The 22,282-nt window shown below is 44.5% G+C and overlaps 2 protein-coding genes across 3 annotated transcripts in view; one reads left to right on the forward strand and one right to left on the reverse strand.

Annotated features, from left to right (window-relative positions):
* tet1 (tet methylcytosine dioxygenase 1) overlaps positions 1–14,163 on the reverse strand; it is a 28,544-nt gene extending 14,381 nt beyond the window's left edge. The window contains exons 1-2 of the mRNA XM_072390970.1: positions 13,840–14,163; positions 10,924–13,246 (exon numbers count right to left, since the gene is read on the reverse strand). Of these exons, the coding sequence (XP_072247071.1) occupies positions 10,924–13,098 (2,175 nt within the window). The 5' untranslated portion in view covers positions 13,099–13,246; positions 13,840–14,163. The remainder of the gene's footprint in view (positions 1–10,923; positions 13,247–13,839) is intronic.
* Positions 14,164–16,325: 2,162 nt separating this feature from the next.
* On the forward strand, positions 16,326–20,438 carry slc25a16 (solute carrier family 25 member 16). Of its 2 annotated transcripts, none has more exons than XM_072390971.1 (10): positions 16,326–16,605; positions 16,886–17,035; positions 17,976–18,068; positions 18,166–18,299; positions 18,471–18,534; positions 18,684–18,805; positions 18,911–18,974; positions 19,102–19,264; positions 19,348–19,416; positions 20,048–20,438. In XM_072390971.1, the coding sequence occupies exons 2-10, from the start codon at positions 16,939–16,941 to the stop codon at positions 20,202–20,204; spliced, it is 963 nt and encodes a 320-aa protein (XP_072247072.1). In that variant the 5' UTR covers positions 16,326–16,605; positions 16,886–16,938; the 3' UTR covers positions 20,205–20,438. The 2 variants fall into 2 exon arrangements, with proteins under 2 accessions (XP_072247072.1, XP_072247073.1); XM_072390972.1 differs by having other exon boundaries at positions 16,326–16,445.
* The last annotated feature ends 1,844 nt before the right edge of the window (positions 20,439–22,282 follow it).

Consider the following 22,282-nt stretch of genomic DNA (forward strand, 5'->3'; position numbering starts at 1 on the left):
CTACAAACCACACATTAATAGCACTATTACTACTGTAGCCAAACAAGTAAGACCTGCCAAGTTACCACTCAAGGCTCACAAGCCCTCCACTTTATCTGCTAACTAGTCAGAGAACAGCAGGTGCAGAACTAAGACTGTCCAAAACTATGCAAGAGAGAAATGAGGAAGCAAAGGGGCTCTTCGTGTTTTACAACAGCTCGACAAGACGCGAAATGAGGAAAATGAAGAAGGGTCTCTGTTGCCGGGGAAGCAGACCTCTTTGTTTCTGAGTTTGTTGTCACATCCTTTAAGCCAGCCTAGAAAAGACAAGCCAAACATTCAGACACGCACGCATGCCCACACGCAACTCCTCAGTGATTTAATGTGAGTCATAACAACACAAGCTTCCAAATAAAGCCTTCCAATCAGTTAAATCCAGGGTGGCGAAGACAGAGACAATCAGCAGGGGATAACCTCTAGATGAGCTCGTCTATAGATGACCCATCTGCAACGAGACAATACACCCCCCGGGTGAACACTTGAGTTGCCTTTACCTTATCTGTCCTCGGAAGAAGCCCCTCTGTTTTAGGCAGCATATCCCTAAAAGGTATTGGTGGCCATCTTGCTTTGCCTTCCCCCAGCCTCAAGAAAACGCTGGCTACAGTAGCCGTGCACAGGGCAAGCACCCGGGTGTCATGACTAAGGCGACTGTGAGCGGCTGTGGTAAAGTGCTGCGACAGCAGCAGAGGCGGACACACTCGCTACGCACACACACACAGACATACAGACACACACGCATATGGGATGCCTTTCGCAGATGCAGACAGAGCTTCATCAGCCAATGGCGTGTGGACCTCGGCGGCTTGTAAATTATCTTCCATGCCTAGACTCTCCTAAACAAAGGATCCCCTATGTGGGCTTTTTACTCCAGCCCTATGCACAGAGATAGGAGGAAAGCTGTGGAGCGGATGCCGCACACATGCTGGATCTGGATCACAGGAAAACAACTCCATCACCACTGAGATATTAACCCCTCATTTCCTTGCTCAGCTGCTCATATAAGACCTCCGTTTTTATGACTTCGCTGACAGGCAACTGTTTGTTGGAGCAAACAATGAGATTTTAACAATTTTCTTTGGCATGTTTACATTTAAAAGACACAAAAAGTCATTTTCTAATTGAAAAAAATGGCTGAAAAATGAGGAGTCTGACTCCTGTACCTGAAGGGTCGGGGTTACGAAAAGCTGGGCTTACGAAAGTTGGACGCAATCGCATGGGAAAAATATTTGGTCTCCTCAGCAGAAGCCAACATCACATGATGATTACGCTGATCAGTACGTGTTTGTGTGACTTCCTCCCTCCTATTTCAGCTACTCCCATTGAGGTTTAAGGCACGTGATCTGTGATAAGGAAGTGTTGCAGTCCCATCAGAATGAAGCAAGTAGTATTTTGCCATGCATATTAAATGAATTCCACACAGTGACATGCGCGTGGCAGCATAACGGTCTGCAGCATCCCTAATTCCCATGTGATCTTAAACTGCCGAGGCAGGAAAAAGCATGAATCCATTCTGCTGTTTCTCTAACAGACTCCACAACCCTTCCCCTCATTCTCCCTCATCCAACCCTAAAGCCATTTTCTTTTTTTTTTTTTCCTCTCCCTGAGCAACTCCCTAAGGAAAAGATGTGGTGAGAGAAAAAAAAAAACAGGAAGATATAAAGTATAAAACAAAGATGGAAAATTGTTATGAGAGGGTAAAGCATGCTCTCCTTTTAAAGGCGACCATGCGGCCAAGAAGCTGAGGTCAAACCGGGACAAGGAAACACAAAGTGCAGTCGGAGCCAGTCGTTAACACTCAAGCAACCGTCCTCAACCGTGTGCTTGATTGTGGAGGCAGAGATCATTCAGGCTCAACAACAAAAACTATATAAGAGGAGCGTTCAGCCTGCAATAAACATGGCTGATCAATAAATAATAAATAAGCCTGAGCGAGAGACCGTGTGGCACATGATGCGGTTTGGATAAGAGGTTATTTGCACACATTGTTCATTAATTTGCATTTCACACAATATTATCACTCATGTAGAACTTTTTGAAAACTGTAGCGCTATCTCTGATGATGACAACTGTACTGCAACGCTCAAGAGACTGTCAGTTAGACAGTTAGATGCTTGTAACTTATCACAGTCAAACTCCTGCATGCTGTGGCTGCACATATATGCACTTTGATGGCAACTGTTTTCAAACCCAAAGCCTTGGAGTAATGCCATACAGTAAGTGTCTTAGAATTTATATACAGCGGTGGCTGCTTAGCACATTTCGTTGATATGTGTCGCAGAACCAGCAGCTTCAGATTGTAACCGACTTTAATTTAATTTAGCAGATTTAACTGAAGTCATCTGCATCCAAAAAAACAATGACAAGTTCTCTTTACAGGCATATATGGAATGCGTCTCGTGTGCGGGGAAAAAAAACTTTATCCACATATAACAATTTCTCAACACTGCCATTAACAGGAAAATCCAGTCCACACAACAGCAACTGAGTCCCAGCTAAGAAAATCCAGAGCGAGAGACAGAAAGAAACACATTTTCAAGTATTTACACTTGGGATGAGAAAAAGAAGTTATTCCTGTTACAAAGGCGTATCAAAAATTGCAACCGGGGGAAATTCTTACCTTGGCTGTTTTAAATCAGAAAGTAAATGTCCCAGATTGTAAAAAACCAAAGATACCAAAAAAAACACCCACTCCATGTCGATGGCTTCTTGGTGTTAATCTTTGTGACTGTTACGGCTGAACTCTGCTCTGAAAGGAAATATGACAGGTAGCCCGACAGGTTTGACATTACTAACAGGTTAAACAAACCCAAACAATAACACAATCTTGTGAGAGAGTTAATGTACACGCCTAACAACTGCAACCACGTTACTATCAATCAACATGTGCTGTTACAAAGGTCGGTGATGTGTGGAATAATCACCTACAGTATAATTTACAAAAAAAACCTAATGCTAAGTGTAGCATATGTCTGTCAAACCACACAGCACATCTCAACCTTTAGACCACTCTTCCTGCTGCAGCCACTCCGTCCCATCGTCCATAAATGCCCAACAGCTACTAACAATATTCCACCGCACCCTTCATTTTCAGCTCTTTAAATGTCCCATATGTTTCTCCCCTTTAACAAGCAGGCCAGCCCTCGTTAGGAACAAGTAGTCTGGACATTAATCACCCGAAGCGACGGTACACAAGTGTAGTGAGCGAGGTAAAGAGAGTCGCTCTGTGCCACAATCATAAAGTGTCTGCGACACATGTGGAGGCTGACCCACTGGAGTCCAGCCCAGTGATGGATCAGTGCCAAACAGGACTGCTGCCAAAGGCTGTCATTACAACCATTACTGTAGACACTCATGTAAATCTGTCTCTCATCTGCATGGAAACACTTCAGATCCCCGATGAAGGCCGGTAGTTTGAAGTAGTTTCTTCTTTTGTGACTTTCTACCAGTGGCTTTAGTGAATCAAGCTTCACCATCTATAACAGAGATGTACTCTGGAAGTGTGTCTGTGTTTGGGAGAGCTGAAATGAGTGCTAACAACCATGGGAAAGTAGGAAAACCTGACACTGTGCTCGGACATGCCCTCGTGCTGCTCGTCCTGTTGAAGCATGCGCAACCCCTCACACGCTCGCACACCTCTTTGCACAGGTCAAAGGCCAAAGACCATTAAACACAAACAGACTAACAAGTAATCTCCATGCAAACAACCACGTTGTGAAAGCTACATTTCCACACAGGAAACCTTGAAATTAAAGTCTGTTACCTGAGAGGAGGCAGCTGTGTGGCTCACATGCAGACGACCCCAGAGGCTGCTCACATATCAGAGTCCTTTCTCTTCCAGAAAAACATCTGCAGACTCAGGACTGTGACTAAATGCCAATACAGTGACTCCATGCACACATCTCTACATGCTTTCTGTAGCTTCCACGGACACACCCACAGCAATGCATGTTTGTAGCTTTAACACTTCCTGTCTGGATAGTTTGTTGCCCATGAGTGAAGCTATTTTAAGGACACAAAAGATCTCCACTCTCAGTTCAACTTCACGTACAGATTGTCTTATGTAACAAACTACAATTCCATTCTTGGCAGGAAACGTGCACCATTCAACACCACACCCCTAAGCCCACATGGACTCTATTTAGGGGCTGACAGCAGTTGGTCAGTGTGACGGGACATCAGCTCGCTGCACGTCTCTTCCCTTCTAGTCCATTCAAAAGAGGAGGGACGGACTTGAAATGTACGCAGATGCCGCCGAATGCAAATATTTGCCTTTTCACAAATTTGTCTGTTTAAGTCAGCAGACTGCACACGATCGTCTACGAAAAACACACGTCTTAACTCAAGCCCTGCAGCGCTGCACTGCAGAGGATGTCGCCGAGAGTTTCACCTTGAGAATGCTTAATAGAGAAAGGTGAACAGGTCCCGCAGTTTGTGCAAACAATGATACACACGCGCACACAGAGATCCAAATACACGCACGAACACCATGCAGGCAGAGCAGGATGGGGGCCTCGGATCCTCTCACAATGAGACAGGAAAAGGCTTACTTAAGTTTGTGCTTGTGCAACATGCTGAGCAGGCATGTTGGCCATATGAGCATATGCGTGTGGACGCACACACACACACCTACACACACAAATGCGAAAGAGTCACTGCACATGCTGCATAGTGAAAATGGACACACAAACCAATAAACAAACAATTCAGCGGTTGGCGTTTGTATGCAGAAGTCAACCAAAAACAACACCCAAGAGGGAGGGAGAAGGTGGCTTTTTATCCTCTTCAGGTGTGTAAGCTACATTCTTAAATTAGGCAAGTTAGCTTGACGCATGAATGAGTTTTGGGTTCTCCAAAAGGAGGCCATTGTGTGCCCTTGGCAGGATTTGAGTGGCATTTCTTTTAGGGGGGCAAAGTAAGGATTTCTTTTCACCCAGAGAAACCAAGTGGCACGACTTCAAAGCTTTTTCAGGGACTTAGACCCACACAACAGTCAGGACACGCCACAAACTCACAGATGCAAGGACCCTGAGAGGGCTCAGCAGTGAAGCATTAGAAGTATCAAAGTTGAACAAACGTCTTGCTAAAATTTTAAATATGGCAGTTAAAACACTGACCAAGTGTCATGTGATTTTACAACTCTGCATTGCAAATGCAAGACAGCTGAGGTCCCGGTCAATGATTGACTGTCTGGACCATGCATCCACTCTGATGTAAAGTGGACTCTGGCCAAATAACTAAGCCACAAATTAAATAAAACAGACATTTCTCTTTATCTAAAGAGCCATTTTCAGGGACACTCCCTCTGGTTCTGCTGCTATTAAAGATAAGTACCTCACAGGGTTGTTTTAAATTTTATTGGCTTGGACCAGGTTGACAGAAAAGACACAGCAGCCCTAATCACAGGGAAGCTTGTGCAGTAAAATGGGTCTGAGTAGAAAAAGAGAGGAGTCTAAAGCATAACTCACTGGGCTTTGTCATAATGAGTTGGCTTTGGTAAAAATGTTGGCAGTGTCTCTGACATTTCACGACTCTCCCTTGCAACCCCCCCCCCCTGTGTTTACGTAATTGAAGGGTAAAAAAAAAAAGAAAAGGTAGATGTGCATCTGTCTTTCAGCTAGCTGCCATAGTGCCAACTTGCATACTACGTGTAAAGGAACCTGGGCTGTTTTGTTTTCTTAGTGAAATTTCTCTCAATGACTCACTCAGAAGAGAGCGACATGCCAAACTCTGTCATGGAGATTTTTAACAGCTCAAACTCAAGAACATTTGAAATCAGTCTCCACTTGTAATTGCACACTCCCTGATCCTCTCTTTCCTTCAGTTTATGCTCAGAAGACATTATGAAGGCTACTTATATTCAGTCAAACACAGGTGGGTCGTAGGTCATGGCTGCATTTATTGCAAGAACATTTGCCAGGGTCTTTTAGAGAGCCCAAGAACCAAGGATGAAACAGAGTTCCAGGGGGGGAAATGTAACCCTTAACATCTGGCCTGGTAGGGCGGTAACACTTCTGAACATGTCTTACTGGTTGAGTATTCCTGGTATTCTATTCCCACCTTTCTGTCTCGGTTGTCTTATGTTTAGTCTCCACAGCAGCCTATAAAATCTGTTGTTTCCAAAGGGCACCGCATGAATGTCAACTGCTGTTTATCAATGCAACATTCAAAAACAGACATTCAGGTCTGTTTATATCAGCAGAGAAGAAAAAAAAAAAGCTGCTGGCCTCATCAGGAAAGTTAGCAAAGCCTTCCACTAAAAGTTACAATTGAATTTTTCTGAGAGATAACTTTAAGCACAGGTTTGTGTGTGTTGCTTGTGCTAATTAGCCGCGTTGAACTATTTTCTGGGTAGTTAACACAGGATTGCACTTAAAATAAATGGAGGGGAGGTTTTTTTTGTTGCCTGGTTGGGGTTAAATGCATGAAAAAGGAACCTTTTTGATAGCGACAGTGCACATCACATTCCACGCTTGTCTTCTCTGTAAGTTAACTCACAGTTCATTTGGGGCCAACCAAATTTTGCTTTTGGGGTTTAGCATGACACACGCAACCGCTCTGTTTACGCTTTTCACCATAAATTTGTTTGTGGAACAAACCGACACAACCAAACCAAAAAAAATGTCCAGTTCTTATGCAGTCTGATAGTCTTCAAAACATTTTTCACTATTTTTCAAATACTATAGGTGACCTTATAGTCACATGTAGTCTTGACAGTGCAAATGAATTCCAGATATATGCATAGAAGATACATCCCAGCATAGAAAATAAGCTCACTTAGCAGCCACAGATTATCAGTGTGCTGGTAAAACGTGTTTATTCACTACATAATCAAGTGCATCTCCTTACCTGTTTTTGTTGCCTTTTAAGTGTCCATCCTTCTGTACATAAGCCTGGGTTCCTGACCCACTATGAGCTGGACAGCCTGTGTCGTTTAACCTAATTACCTGGATGTAGGTTAGTGAGTTCAGAGCCTTAAACCCACAGTGGTGCATGTACCATTTATCTCCACTAATCCTCATTGTGACCCTGAGAATACTGCATCAGACTGCCACGGCAGGTCAAAGGTCAGCAGACAGACACATGGGTTGCCATAGCAACTGCCAGCGCTGAAGACCTCTCCTGCTGTCTGTTGAAAGAGGGGGAAGAGGGCTTCAGACCTTACTGAAGCATCTACTGGGACAAATCCCTCCCGCTTTATATTTGATGAGTTCCCTTTGAGAACAGGGAGGGTGCCGCCGCAGCGTGGCCTGAACTGCGAGTTCTTAAAAGTATTTACGCCGGCGCACGCGCAGTAATGCACATGAATAATTACAAGCAAGGCGCACTCAGATTGAAATACCTGTTAGAAAGCCGGGTTGCAGCCCAGTGCAGCGCCAGAAAAAGCCCTGTTGTAGGGAACCGACAAGCGTGCTTTCCTGACACACCTGGTGTCACAGCTGGGCTCCTCCTCCAGCTAATGTGCTGCAGCAGAAGCGGGGGGGAAGTGGAAGAACTGCAGGAGATAAATGAGTTTGCAGAGGACGCTGGACTGAGCTCACAGGCTGACTGAAGGCATGCAAGGCTGCAACTGTATTTTATGGCACAAAACGCTGCGCAGTTGTGGTGCATCTCAGACTAGTCTAAATTCAGCCACACCAGGTGCACGGATAAATACGGATGGAGACACCAACACACACAGATAATATGTATGGAATATGTAGTTAGTCCGAGTGCCGCTTTTTCTTTTTTTTTTCAGACAAATCATTTGTACTCCACATTAACAAACACTCTATAACCCTAGTTACTGCAAACGGTTTAACCCAAGTTCACGGCGTAATGTTTGAATTCAAGTTCAAATAATTTGGTTTCATTATCTCGTCGGAGTCCTGAGAGCTGTAAGCAGTTTAGAATCGTGGGAAATATCAATGCCTTGGTTCTTGATTTATGTATTTGATCCTAAATCAAGAGAGAAAGAAAGCAGGGCACATAATGGCTCACACTCTCTTTGTTAAAATGCTAATGATATCTGTGTTTAATCATGTGTTAATTTGGACTATTTTGCTGAGATCTTAACGCAAACAGCATGATCTCTGAGTGCTGACACTCGCTGTGAGGCTGTAAAAATTGAGTCAGCTTATGTACCCTACAGCTCAAAACATGTCAGGACTCCTTTAGTCAAACACAAATACAGGAGCTCTCAGATCTCCGTGAACTGTAGCTCTTTGGGGAAAAAGTGTTAGCATGTGTGTTTATGTTTAGGACCAGATCTCAGCCTTATCCTCCCTGTCCAACAGAAAGCAAAGCCAGACGGAGGGCATCAAACCTGAAGGAAAACAGACATTTGCAAATGGACAGCTCCACTCTTGCTGTTCACTACTCTCACTCTCTGTCTCTCTCTTTTTAAACCGTATTGTTTCATTTACACCACTCTAAAGTATGTGCTCTGAATTATATTCGTCACATATTTTTGCAAGTATGTTTTGTGTGCATTTGGTATTTTATGACCAAGTAAAACCACACCGCACTCTGGTAAAACCAGGAACAGGCTACACATGCCCCTACATGAACTTCTCTTCGGCCTCTGCACCTTTTTTAGTCTTGAGGAGTTTGAAACATTCATTTGAAGGGTGTGTAAGCTTGATGAGCAAGACTGGCCAGGGATTATGCTTCGCTTTACTCATGCTAAAAGTATATCTGAAGCACGCACTCATAATACAAGGGATAACCTCACTCTAGCTGTTTAGAACTTAAAATTGAGGGAAATATGGAGTTTGAGATTCATCACACAGTTGATGATAGCTGTCCAGAGAGTACTAGCTTGAAGCACTTGGTTTAGGCTCCACCCCTCCCCTCCCGCAGATGCACTGAATCAAACAAAAACCTGTTTTCAAGCCACAAACACAGACATTGCTGTATGTTAGTGCGGGCAGCGTGATGTCACTTGGGGCAAAACAACAACCGGCTGTGCTGCTTGAATGAGAGAATCAGCAGTTCTGTGTCACTCTGTGGGACGTTCCCTAACAGAAGCAGGCATGCAAATATTAACATGTTTGCTATGCGACGGTAAAAGTCGCAACCTAGATTAGTCTGTCACTGAGTGAGTCAAGACACACAGATGCAGACTGACCCGTAATTTGACGTAATCCAAAAAAACATCTATGCAAATCTCAGCATGGTCAGGCCTCTCCTCCTCGCCCCCTCCCCCCTTTAACTCAGATAAAGTGCACACCACAAACGCTGCAGGTGTTATACAATCAGCCCAAATCTCTCCTGCCACTGCTACGACTCGGTAGCTTCAGTCAGTGCATGTGCGCACGCTTGTATACGATGAACACATGTATACTCACTCTTTTACGCAGACAATACTGCAAAAGAAGCTGTAGCTGTTAGTCATTTCAACTCTTGAACTAAGTTTGTTCAGCCCTCTTTCCTTTGAAGGGTAAGTCAAAGACGTAGCAGTTCAACCTAAAATGCACTATGCCATTCAACTAACGCACTCCCTGGCTCATGTTTGCGCTTTTTCCATTCAATTCCATTCAATTAGACAACACAAAACCGATTTATCATCCCAAATAGCCTTGAGATAGAAGATCCACTCATAAATAAAATGATGACTTTACACGCCCGACAAAATGTTGCCACATGCAGTTTCTGTTGATTAGTATCAGCAAACGGTGGTATGCACAGAGCAATAGTGAAAAGCTAAAGGAGTTTCAGCTGTTTTGGTCTCAAACTATTTCTGAGAAACCAGAAATAGTGAAGCAACTTTAAGCAGCTGTTGGGTAACTTTTATTTGACTTGTCATGGTTTTTGATCCATTTGGACCAACATGTCAGACAGTGCACTCCACCATCACGACCCCAAAATAACAATAATAATAAAACATTATTATGTACATTCATTTATCGCTTTTTTTCTCTCTCGGCAATGTCTAAGTCTTAGGAAAACCTAACAATGGGAATACTCAGAGGCACTTAAGATCTTCATTCATCCTGCAAACCATAAAAGAGGGATGAAAGCAGAACCATAAGGGACCATGTGCGGCAACATGAAGAAGAAGAAGAAGAAGAAGAAGAAGAAGAAGCCCTGCAGCAGATGGCCTTACAGCCCTGATCTCATCAAGGCTGTCGATCCTGAAGAGCCACACACAACAGCGGTGACCTGGCCTAAATCCAAACAGGACATATAGGTGATATATTTCAGCTTGATCAATATAAGATAGTATCGTTCCATTACAAAAGTCCCTCGCTCAGATCTCTGTATCAAATCACAACGGGAAAGCAGTTGCCACTATGTCGAAAACTTCAGCTCCAAAACTCTCTTAAGTACCCATAAACACACCAACATACACGTAAGACCGTTAGTTATTCGCTTGATCGCACCATCGATGGCGCACACACACATACACACAGAGATATGCAGAAGAGAAACGTACGCCGACCATGTGCTGAAATGCTGTCAGTCATGTGACAGCGCCTTCCTCTCTTACAACCGGATCTCTGTTCTCTAGACATGCGTGCACACGTGCACACGCGCACAAGTGCTTCCCCTTTTACTCAGTGGCAATCAGTGACATTTAACAGGAAAACATCAGAAAGTTCAGTGCGCGGCATCTGTTGAAACCATTTGGGTAAATTCACAATATGAAAGTGAAACCCTCCTTTTCAACCCTCTGGCTCAGTCGCCGCTCCATCGCTGCTGTTACCATTGGAAGAGATCAAAGATACAATGCCAGACAGCAAAAAAAACCTAAAAAAACTAAAAAAAACTTCTTCAGATCGGGTGTTTGTAAAAAAAGTTTTGGTGATTTGACCAAAAGATCTGACTGCATTCAAATCTATTGAATAAACTGCAGTTAAATGGAAATAAAACACAAGAGTGCTGTTTAATATATAAAATCCTCACCTGTGCAGCAGAGCGACTGAGCGGAGGTGACGGCCTTCTCCTCTTCAGTTCCACGCACTTCCTCAGCTTACAGATCTGGTGGCCGGTCCTGCGGTTCAGGCAGCAGCTGCACTGGCCGCAGTTAATCTTCCTGAGGCATGGCTCACACGTCCCACACCTGCTCCGCTTCTTCCTCTCCTTCCTCTGCGCTCTCCGAGCCGACGAGGAGACCCAGCCGGCCCCCTCCGGCCCCCGGGATCCGGGCAGAGCGCAGAAGCTGGTCTCTCCGTACCCTGCCTCAGACTCGGTGTCAAAAGAAAAAGAGGAGCGAGTGCTTTCTGAGCTGCAGGAAAAGGTGGAGCTACTGTCCATAGAAGGAGTGGAGATCTTTGGCACCAAGTCCTGCTCTGGCTCTGCTACCTGAGCGCAGTCATCGCTGAGGTTTGGCTCAGCTGCACGGGCATCTGTGCTCGGCTGAGTCACCAGTGACAAGGGGAGTAGTGACGCTTCTTTCTGGCTGTTTCGCCCCCATGGCTCTTTTTTTGATTCACTATCTTTGGTCTCTGCTGGTGTGCAAGCTTGTCTCTCTCTCTCAGTAGAAGGTATCACGAGGCTTCGCAGCTCGTGTGATTCCCCGTGGCCGAACTCCCCAAAGCTCTCAGGTTTGAGAGAGTCCCTACAGATTATAACCGGCATATTTCTTTTCACGATAACAGTCTGCACCTTCAGGGTGGTGTCAGAGGCAGCTGAGCACCCTGGCAGTTGAGGTTTAGCACCATGATTGGTAGGTTGAATATCTGTCTTTCCCTGGCTCACAACCTCTGGGTTACATGAATCTGAGGTGGAGAGGGCTTTGGTGGGATTTGAGGTAGCTGTGTTCGAGACCACGAGCACACGTGTAGGTGACTCTAACCATGCTGTTGGTCCATTGTTAGAATGAGGTGGATCTGGGCTTTGACAGGCTGGAGTGCTGCTTTGGGGGTCAGCGGGGCTGATGGAAACACCATTCTGCTCGTCTTTGTTTCCTCTGTCTTCACTCTCACCAGTCCCCAGCTTCACAAAACTCTCCTCCATCTCTTCCACAGTTTTGTTTTGTCTCGCAGCCGTCTTCTCAGCTTCCAAACTCGCGCTTCTCCCATGATTTATGTCCTCTTCTCTCTCTGTGACAGCTGCCACCCTTTCATCTGTCCTATTCTCTTTGACGCCCAACATGTTACCCTCCTCTTGCTGGACCTTACACCCATCATCTTGCTTGTCGTCTGTGGGAAGATGATCGCGCTCATTTCCAAGGACAGACGAAGTGTCTCTTCCCTCCTGGCTGCCCTGCACCCCCGATGAGCTGCTGCTCGTTAGCTCTGAACGCTCTTTACTCCTGTCACTGCGGAGTCTTAGCTGTCCATCAACGTCATCACACACTGGGGCCCCACTGACACGCATCAAGTCACCTTCACTGTTATAGCTGACGGTGTCTTTGTCCTGGGTTATAGGACTGCCACAGCTGTGCTCCACACAGTCTGCCCGGGATTCATTACATACTGTTGAATCAGCTTTAAGAGGGCTGCCCTCCTTTGATTCGCCGCATCCTGCATCTCCTGCATCGAACTGAAATTCAGATTCAGTTTTACTATCAACTGTGGGAATTACAACATTGTCACAACTTTCCAGTTTATCAACTCCCTCGTCGAGAGTTGAATTATCGATACTGACGCTCGAGGGCTGCTTTTTTGTGTTTCGGTGCTGGGATGCCGCTCTTCTCCCAGTGCTCCCCCTGCTGTTTTTGCCTCCTCTGCATGGTTGAGGAGACTGGCAGGGAACAGCAGACACCTGAGTGCCCCGCTGGGACTTCCTACGCCCTATGGGTTCCTGTAACTTGCCACAGTTTTCAGGCAGACTCCTTGAGCGTCTCAGCCTCGCAGATCCCGTTTCATTCAGGGCATGGCTAACTCTGCCTGGGGACCTTCTGGGATCCTGAGCAGCCGGTGCATTCGCTCCTCTTCCGCGGGAACTCCGGCCTGCCTTTGCCTGCGCCCTGGTTGTTGACCTTTTGGGTTCTGCAGGTGCTCTTTGCGGTCTCTCTGTGGCTCTTCCTCTGGATTTATTTGAGTTACAGATTTGCCCCTTGACACTGGTCACTTTCTGTACATTTTTCCGCTGAGCAGGTGTCTGTCTCCTGGTGGGTTTGGTAGTAGCAGGCATGGCTGAGGGTGTGGAGGAGAGGATTTCTGGCAGCCAGCATGGGAGCCAGGTGATTAGTTATCTGTTGCTCTTCTTAAAAGTCTTCTTTTGTGTTTTATCCTTGAATATTAAATGCTGGTGTTGTTAGTGAGTAATTGCAGTGCATGACCTATAAAGATAGTGGGGAAAAAATAAAAATACAAATAGTGTCAACAATGTTAAATCCAATTTAAGCTGAAAGGCCGAAAGCATCTGGTGAAATTTGAACGTTAACAACATGGCAGAACAAGTCTATAAAGGTAAATCTGTAATATCTTTCTTTACTTTGTCTCCTACACATGACGCTTTTGCCCCTCCTTAAATATCCACTCGGACGAGCAAGTGCAGATTGTTTGACGTCAAGAAAGGAAATTCAGGGCAGCCCTGTACAGTAAAATATGAGGAATGATCAAATAATCTACAGAAAGCCAAACAACAAAGCTTCCGGAGTGGCTTTAACAATTTAAAGGGCAGGCACGTTGAGGAAAGAGGGCTCTGACCGGAGGTCGGATCCTGTTTTCGTCTTCCTGACTGGCGGAAGAGGGGGTTATTACCGTGTAAAAACCGCCCTCAGCGTCGCTGTTTATTATTATTTTGCACTTGACCGCTGTCATTTAAATCGCTGCGTTAATGCGGCACGCTCGGAAACCTCACTCTTACACAGCTTGTTGGGTCGCCCGTGAGGATTTATTTACACGTTTACGGCTGAAATGCTCTACATACCACAGAGAGACAGTTGCACTGTCTGAACTGCTAATAATACTCCGCTCCAGCGAGACAGCGAGACCTTGTATTGGTTTCCCTCCTCGGCAAATATAGACTGCTGGTAAGTTCAATCCTCTCGCGACGATGACACATGGACATGATACGTGCGCCGACGACAGGAACCGACATCGAGCAGAATCGCTGGTTTTCAACGTGCGCTGTGTAGTCTTTACGGGGCACGACACCCGTTAAAAATGTAAATCCCTCTTATGTCAATCCATTCAGGGCAGCCCCGCTCACTCTCCCTTCACCAGACGCAACCTACGGTCTCTGCTGGCTAACAAACTCGTCGTCGGCACTGGAGGGAAGAGTGGACATGAAAACCTGGGGTGGAGTGCAGCTGGAGCGCTCCGCGTGCAGCTGCGGGTTTCAGCGCGTGGACGCGGCAGTGTGCTAAAACTAACGGCTCACCAAATAACCCCTGTTGAGTGGGGGTAATTACCGATTTATTATCTGCCAACTTTAGCACGTTGTGAAGTGCTTTACTGACATCAATATTCTACATTAAAAATGCCGACGTTATTAAAAAAAAAAAATCATGACCACGGAGAAACACAACAAAGAGCGGACATGCTAATTTTAAATATTCTCTCCCCAGGAAATCACAAATATAAATATTAAAGATTACAGAACTTGAACTTTTTGGGCACACGTTCCCTTGTTGCTCCCTGTGGGTTCTCTGAGGTCATGGCTGGTCGTGTGGCCCTCTCAATGTGGGAATGTACCCCGAGGTTTCCCTAAAGGTTACAAACTGTGTAACATTAAGAGAAAGCTGTGGGAATGTTTCTTAAACTTGTAGCTTTGTCACCTTTTGGGAACCCCCAGGAAACAGTCCCTTGACATTCCCCCGAAGTTACAAGGTTTCAGGTTACATTTCATACATTTATGTAGCCTTTTTTGACCATTTAGCCCATTGGACTACTACTGTGTCTCCCACACAGACCAACATGTTGAGGAAAATGAAGTCTTAGGCATGTTTATTTGCTAAGCAGACTTTGGTTTCAAACTTTCTGTTGGTAGATGACCTCCTGAGCTCCTGACTAAACTGAACTTTCACTGGACATTGTAAAATGTTATTTACAGAAAACAGCCTCACAAAACCCTGCGGGGAACTCAAATGGGACATTCCCAGAATGTTCCATTTGTTGTTGCTTCATGATACAAGACATGCACTCATTTTCCATGCCCACTTCATCCAGGGTCACAGTTGGCCAATCAACCTTAACATGCATGTTTTTAGACTGTGGGAGGAAGCCAGAGTACCTGGTGTGAAAACACACGCGCCCAGTCGAGATTGAAACCAGATACCTTCTGGATGTGAGGTGACAGCACTAACCACCAGGGAGCCCAGAGGATGAAGCATACAAAACAATAGCACAAGAGTTATTAATGCTGATATGAATATGGGCTTGTACTGCACTGTTAGACATGCACTGAAACATGTACAGTGCAATCAAAGACACTGGCAGCTTGGACGATGTATGCAATAGAGATATGCATACCATGCAGAAAAGCAGAATTACAATAAAAGATGCATGTAGATATATGTGGGCAAATGGGGTAATGGGAAGATAGCAACAGATGACAGCTGATGGCAGCAGGGAGGCTTGGCACAGGAATAGAAAGTGCTACGTATGGATAATTAACAAACAGGTCATTTCTGGTTGTTTTGTTTAAATTTGTGCTGCATCTTGGTCCTGTTAGGCCACATTTGGGTTGTTTTGTATCTTTGTTCTCATTTTGTGTGCCCCACTTAGGCTTTAATTTGTATTCTTATTTTTTTTTTTAAACTGGGTCTTTTTGATGGGTTTTTATATCTCACTTGGCTCTTTTTTCCTCACGTCAGACATGTTGTTGCCTATTTAGATCATGATGCCTTCTGTCTGTGCATTTGGGTCATTTTTGTGCTTCATTTTGGTCAGTTTGCATTTCTTTGTGGTCTTTCTGCGCCTGTGTTAGTTAGTGTACATGCGTGTGTTTGCGTTTTGTGGTCATTTAGTGTCACCTTTTAGGTGTTTCTCTCTTTCTCTCTCTTCTGACAGTTCTGGTCTCTGTCAGGTAGTTTTGCACCTTCTAATTTTACACTTCTTTACCTAGAACTTTTTTTGCATCTCAGTTTATAAGTTTTTAAGAAAAAAATTATAATTTAGGGTCCTTTGGCTTGTGCATTAATCTGACAATGGGGTGAACACTTCAGATATAACCTGAGCCTGGCAGAAGCGTTGCTTTGAAAACAAAATAAAATAATAATAAAATTATTTGAAATATGCATCTTATTTTTTTTTTAACGAGTTGTAACTTATTGATGCGGGCGAGGTCTCACCAGTAGCGATTTATGTTACCGCACCTGACAAGGACAAGAACAAGGAAGAAAACTCTATTTCAGGCCATTAGCCCCTCCCACCTAGCTTCCCCCTCCGTGCGTCATAATCATGCGTCTGTTTTGGCCAGAAGCTGTCAGTCGTCTGCGGTCGAAGGGCATGAGCGTGGTAACCCTTGTGAAATCGGGTCGTAACTGAAATTCTAAACCAGAGGTTGATGTGGAAAGCTTGAACGACGAACCGGTGGGTGCGATCTTCTCTTTGCGGTGCGTTTCACGGTCTGGGATTAACTCGGGGATGAGGGGAAGGAGGGAAGCCCGCGGCTCTGCGTGGAGGAAGAATATTTTTTGAACAGGGTTCAACCAAACTGACCCCCTCTCACAGTTCAGTTTCTCCTTCATTTGTGAGTATCTCGTTTTATCAGTTGCTGATCAGACTGCTGTGTCATCACTAAATCTCGCTGAGCTATGGCCATTTGCGAGTTCTAACCAACCTCACACTTAACCTTCCTTAAGTAACCACGGTGTTGTGTATTGGTTTTCTCTATTTCCACCGTCACCAACCTCAGACACGCGTGTAATGGATATGGACAGCTCATTTAGATGTTTTCCCGGATGGCGACTTCTGTTTCCTGATTTGTCGTAAGCACGTAGGGACATGCTCATAGTTGTGTGTCATTGCAGCCTTTTCACCCAACTTTACAGCCATGGATGTGACAGATTCCTGAGCAGAGAAGATGACATCGGAGGCTGCTGTCTCCACACCTCCCACCACGAACAGCAGCACACCTGCCAAGAGGGACTACCACTTTCTTCGCTCCTTTGTAGCTGGAGGTAAGAGCCGACACATCGGGTCGAATTATGACTCATTATTTCCAGGTCTCCTTTGAGTTATTCTGCTAGAGTTTGAGACAAAGGAAGAGGTTCGGGCCTCGATTCCTGCCGACGTGTCTTAACCGAGGAAACATGCCCTTCAAAGCTCAACTTTCCCCTACTTCCTTTAGTGAACCAGGAAGATGATGAAGGAAGAGAATTCCTTCATATCAGCCAGTTGAATCAGAGTGGAAGGACACGTGTCACATCACCACCAAATTGTTTAAAAATCATTGGGTTGGTTTTGTTGACAAAGTTTCAGTGGCAAAGCACGCCTCCAGGAGTAAATGTATCTTTTGATATGCCTCGGACCACGTAAAAACCCAAAAAAGACATCGGAAGGGCCGATGATTTAACGGCAGGACTGTGTTGTAGCCTTTGTCTGCAAGTAAAGATTTTTCCTTCACAGAGTTTTCTTTTCACATCTAGAATTAACGTTAGCCGTACAAACACAGTTGGTCTTAATTTTGCAAGCAAGTCAACAGCAAGTGTTCCGGTTAAGATCATGTATACATTTGTTCCTGAAGAGTTCGGTCGACATGTGATTGAGTGTTCCTCTGCGGACCGGAAGGTAGCGGCTGATCTATGTATCGATCCCCAGCATTGTCCCTGAAAAGCTCATCTTTTTCACCATCTGAAGCAATATAAACCTTAAAGAATTTCATAGAGCTTCAGCAAATGCTACATTGTAGTTTGTTTTTTTTTCACTGTTGCATCAGGACATTTTCTCACTTTCTCACTACTGTCTCAACAAAACAACATCCCTTTTGATGTGGGTTTTCACCCAAGATGCATGAAAACTCTTTCATGTTCCACCTGCGTTGGCATGCATTGCATACATAGTTTCACAATTGATGATGATGATGATAAGAAGAATGGAACTGCGTCTGTTTGTGTTTAGGTGTAGCAGGATGCTGTGCCAAGACTACTATAGCTCCTTTGGACAGAGTCAAAATTCTTCTTCAAGGCCAGAGCCCTCATTACAGACATCTGGGTGAGTTATGAGCTTCCAAACTAGGAAAGCCGATCGGTGTTTGCTTTCAGACTTCATCTGTACCAACGGAAGTAAATCTTGTGAACTCTCTCCATAGGAGTGTTTTCCACTCTCACCGCCGTGCCGAAGAAAGAAGGCATCCTCGGACTGTACAAGGGTAACGGGGCGATGATGGTCAGGATATTTCCTTATGGTGCCATTCAGTTCATGGCTTTTGACAAATACAAAAAGGTACAGTGCCCAGTTTATTGCGGAAAGGGCAATGCTGTAAAAAGGAGTTGTAGGCAAATGTAATAGCTGTGTTGTCAGATTATTTTTGCTGCAGTTTCTGAATTTATTACAGTCTGTGTAAGTGTAACCTTTGACCTCACCCTGCTGATGTTGATAATATTCCCTTCACAGCTGCTGAGTAAACGGATTGGGATCTCGGGACACATCCACCGCCTCATGGCAGGATCTATGGCGGGTACTGACATGTCTTCCTTTTCGATTGGGCCTCATTTGCTCCTTGGGCCTGTAAAGTTTGTCTTTTCCTGTTGCACATTTGGAGAGTTCGTCACAGTGGACTCTTGTGGTCCCGCCCATGTGTTCTTACAGCATACTGTCTGCTTCCAGGAATGAGTGCGGTGATATGCACCTACCCCCTGGATGTGATCCGAGCCAGGCTGGCCTTCCAGGTGACAGGAGATCATCGCTACAGTGGAATTGCCAATGTTTTCCAGTCCATCTACCGCACGGTGATTTGCTCGTGATGAACTTTACAAACATTTCAGCCTTCAGATAAAAAATGTTCAGCATGATTTTAAATGCAAAAACTCTGTATTTTTCTCTTCTTCATAAAGGAGGGGATCGCTGGGTTTTACAGGGGCCTTACTCCAACTCTCATTGGAATGGCGCCTTATGCAGGTAATTGCAGATGCTTATTTGTCATTATGATCCAAAATCCTTGGGAACAACACAAAGGGTCCTCCAAGTATTTAACCAGTGTTCTGTGCACTAGCTTGACTTTCGACTCCCACCTGCACCTTCCTAGGTCTCTCTTTCTTCACCTTTGGCAGCCTTAAGAGCCTTGGCTTGAAACATTTCCCAGAGAAGCTGGGACGGCCCTCGTCAGACAATCCTGACGTCCTCGTTCTGAAAAGCCACGTCAACCTGCTCTGTGGAGGGATTGCCGGTGCCTTCGCTCAGACCGTCTCGTAAGTGCTGCAGGCGTGGAGCGGCGAGGTTTCAAACTCAAGACCAGCGGCTGACGTGTCTCTTTGGGTTTTCTGCTCACCAGGTACCCCTTGGATGTGGCGAGGAGAAGAATGCAGTTAGGTGCTGTGCTGCCTGACTCGGATAAATGTGGGTAAGTATTACAACGGCTCCGACTCATCACATTTCGGTTCTTCTGGGAGGGATACTTGTTTGATAATTGTTCAAACACTGACTCGGGAGCACCTGCTGAAAATATTTACAACGCATTTGATTTTTGTAAGAAGGCTTTAATCTGAGAGAAAATTCCAGAGGTTTGGGAGCTGTTTGTGGTAGATAAACATTTCAAAGCCCCTGACTTTGAATTGCACAATAGCAACTGAGCAGTAAGGCTTCAGATGCATGCCGCTCATATTTGAAGAAGTTCACATAATGCCAGTCCAAACACTGCTTTTTGTTATTGCTTTACCTGCCTTATCTTGACATTTTAGATTTCTTATGAAGGGTATATTCACAAGCCTCAGCGCATTCAGTGCATCTGTATTAATATGCCTGCTGAGTGCAGTTCCCTGCAGGACAGACTCATTCCAACAATAAAGAAGAACTTAATGTGATGATTGTGCCAAGAATAAACTGGACTCAACTTAGTTAGTAGGAAAATGCTTTGGTGAAAAGCACAAAATCATCGTTGAGGACATAAGATGGTGACAAAGACGCTTTCTTTTCTGTTATGATTAAAGTCTATTTTAAAAAACTGTTTGATTCTTTGTCTTGCATGTGAAAAGATCACCGATCAAGACCCTGAAGTACGTGTACAAGCAGTATGGGATCAAGAGGGGATTGTACAGAGGACTGTCTCTCAACTACATCCGCTGTATCCCCTCCCAGGCCATGGCTTTCACCACCTATGAGTTCATGAAGCAGGTCCTCCACCTGAACTAGTCCGCTGGATCCGCACACTCTGATCATCGAGCCGATCGTCATCAAGGTTTTCGCTCGATGGCGTGACCTCGGGGTCACTCGCTTCGTCTTAAACGACTCACCGAGGTCACCGAAGGCGCCGGGGGAGTCGGTTAATGCAGAGGAAGGAAACTGGATATCGGACAGGGAGCCACTCCATGTCCGTCCTCTTTCGTCTCCTCTCGCCACTGCTTAAGAGATTTTTTTTATTATTTTTTTTTTAGAAAAATCTTTGATAGATTTGCTTCAGCAGCGACACCGACTGAGCTTTACAACCCTCTGCTTATGTGGAGGCTCCAGAAACCTTCAAACAATTAGATTTTCCTTTTCTTTTTATTTAATGTGCAGTTTTTTTTTTGTTTGTTTTTAAGCTCAAAATGATCAAGGTTCCTAAACAAAAAACCCACTTCTTTTTTTTTTCTTAACCGATAAAAGAAATTGATGACTTGCATTTACTTGTTCAACAACTTGGGAGATATTTCTCAGCGTTATCGGTTTCTGCAGCTGCGCGTTTCCTTTAATGTTCACCGCTTTTTCTTGTCACTGACTTGGTGCAGTTGCTGAATTGTGGCCGGAGTTGGAAAAGGGTTTGGTTTGCGCATTTAGGGCTTAATTCTTCATTTTTATTTTTACCGTGCGGCCGTTTTAGGAACAGGTGCCATCCTTTTCTCTCTTCTGCTCGTCTTTTTGTTCGCCTTCTTTCTATACAAAAATAGTTCTAGTTCGGAAGAGCCTTTCATCTTGCTGTCACACCTTAAGGGGCACCATTTGCTTTTTCAAATGCTTTTTATGTTGCTTAATGTGCACTAACTGTAAGTGTTGAGTCGGTGGCTTTGATGATGTTGAACTGCGTGCGTACCTGAGATTTTTCACACATTTTGAATGTTGGTCTGACACATCTGGAGGGAACTCAGGCGTAATTTGCACTGTACCTTACTATTTATTGATTTTAGTGACATATTGCCACTGGGTGGCAGTATTGATACAAAGATTTAAAGGTTTACCATGAGAGCTTCAAACAGCATTGACACCAATTTCATACAACAATGTCAGAAAAGGAGCTTTCGTTTTTTTTTGTTTTTTTTTTTGATTGTGTTTTCATTTAGCTTAAGCGAAGCAGGTTGTCGGATCATGAAAGTTGCCGTTTGTAGTGTTTCTAACCTCGTTCAGCCAAAACATTTGAACTGCTCACTGGAGCTCCTTAATGGCTGTTTGCCTGCGCTGTCCCAGGAAAGCTGAATATTGATTGATGAATAAACTGTTATTCAATTTCTTCCGAAACAGGTCTTCAAGTCGGTACAGATGTTTGTGCGGCTCGTTTAGTTATTCTGAATCTCTTGCCTGCCTTCTGCTTTCTATATTTGACCTTATCAGTGATAAATGTACTAAACTGGTGATAATTATAAGATCTAAATATCTAAAAACAATCCTTTTTGCACTCCTCCAAACTTGGTTACCTATGAGGGCTGATCACAATTTCCATCATAAAATTAGAATTGGGCAGAAAATCGTTCTTTATTCCCTATTTTCTATTTCTATCAATGGTGATTTTATGCTGAGTCAACTTGACTCCCATAGATGCAGCTTAGAATTTGTAAAGGCCAGTGTTCTTGCTGTAATGCGCTGATGTTTTGACCTCTCACACTGATGATCCATAGGTTGGAGATAACTGTTATGATACATAAGAGACGTACAAAGAGAGCATTGACAACTGAACAGCCTAAAAGAGGAAGTGAGGTGTTGAAACAAACAGCCCGATGCCTCATGTCCAAATGGGTTGTACACAAGTTTAAAAATGTCTGAACCCTTCTCTCCCCCCTTAAAGTAGTGCAATAAGCCTTTTGATCTAATAATGATTATCAAATTTAGAATTAATCAGTATCCCTGTGAGCTGGCAGAATGAGTGTAATCACCCACTGGTGACAGTAGCAGCTGCCACCTGAGAGGCAGTTTTTTACCAGCATGTCGTCCTTTGCAGGCTGCCACTTACTTATCCGTTGAACCGCTGTGTGCTGAGATTTCCTGATTTCTACATGTGGTATCTGATCTTTTGCTTATTT

This window comes from Leuresthes tenuis, unplaced genomic scaffold (assembly GCF_036924035.1).
Source record: "Leuresthes tenuis unplaced genomic scaffold, fLeuTen1.0.hap1 SCAF_8, whole genome shotgun sequence".
Classification (NCBI taxonomy): Eukaryota; Metazoa; Chordata; class Actinopteri; order Atheriniformes; family Atherinopsidae; genus Leuresthes; species Leuresthes tenuis.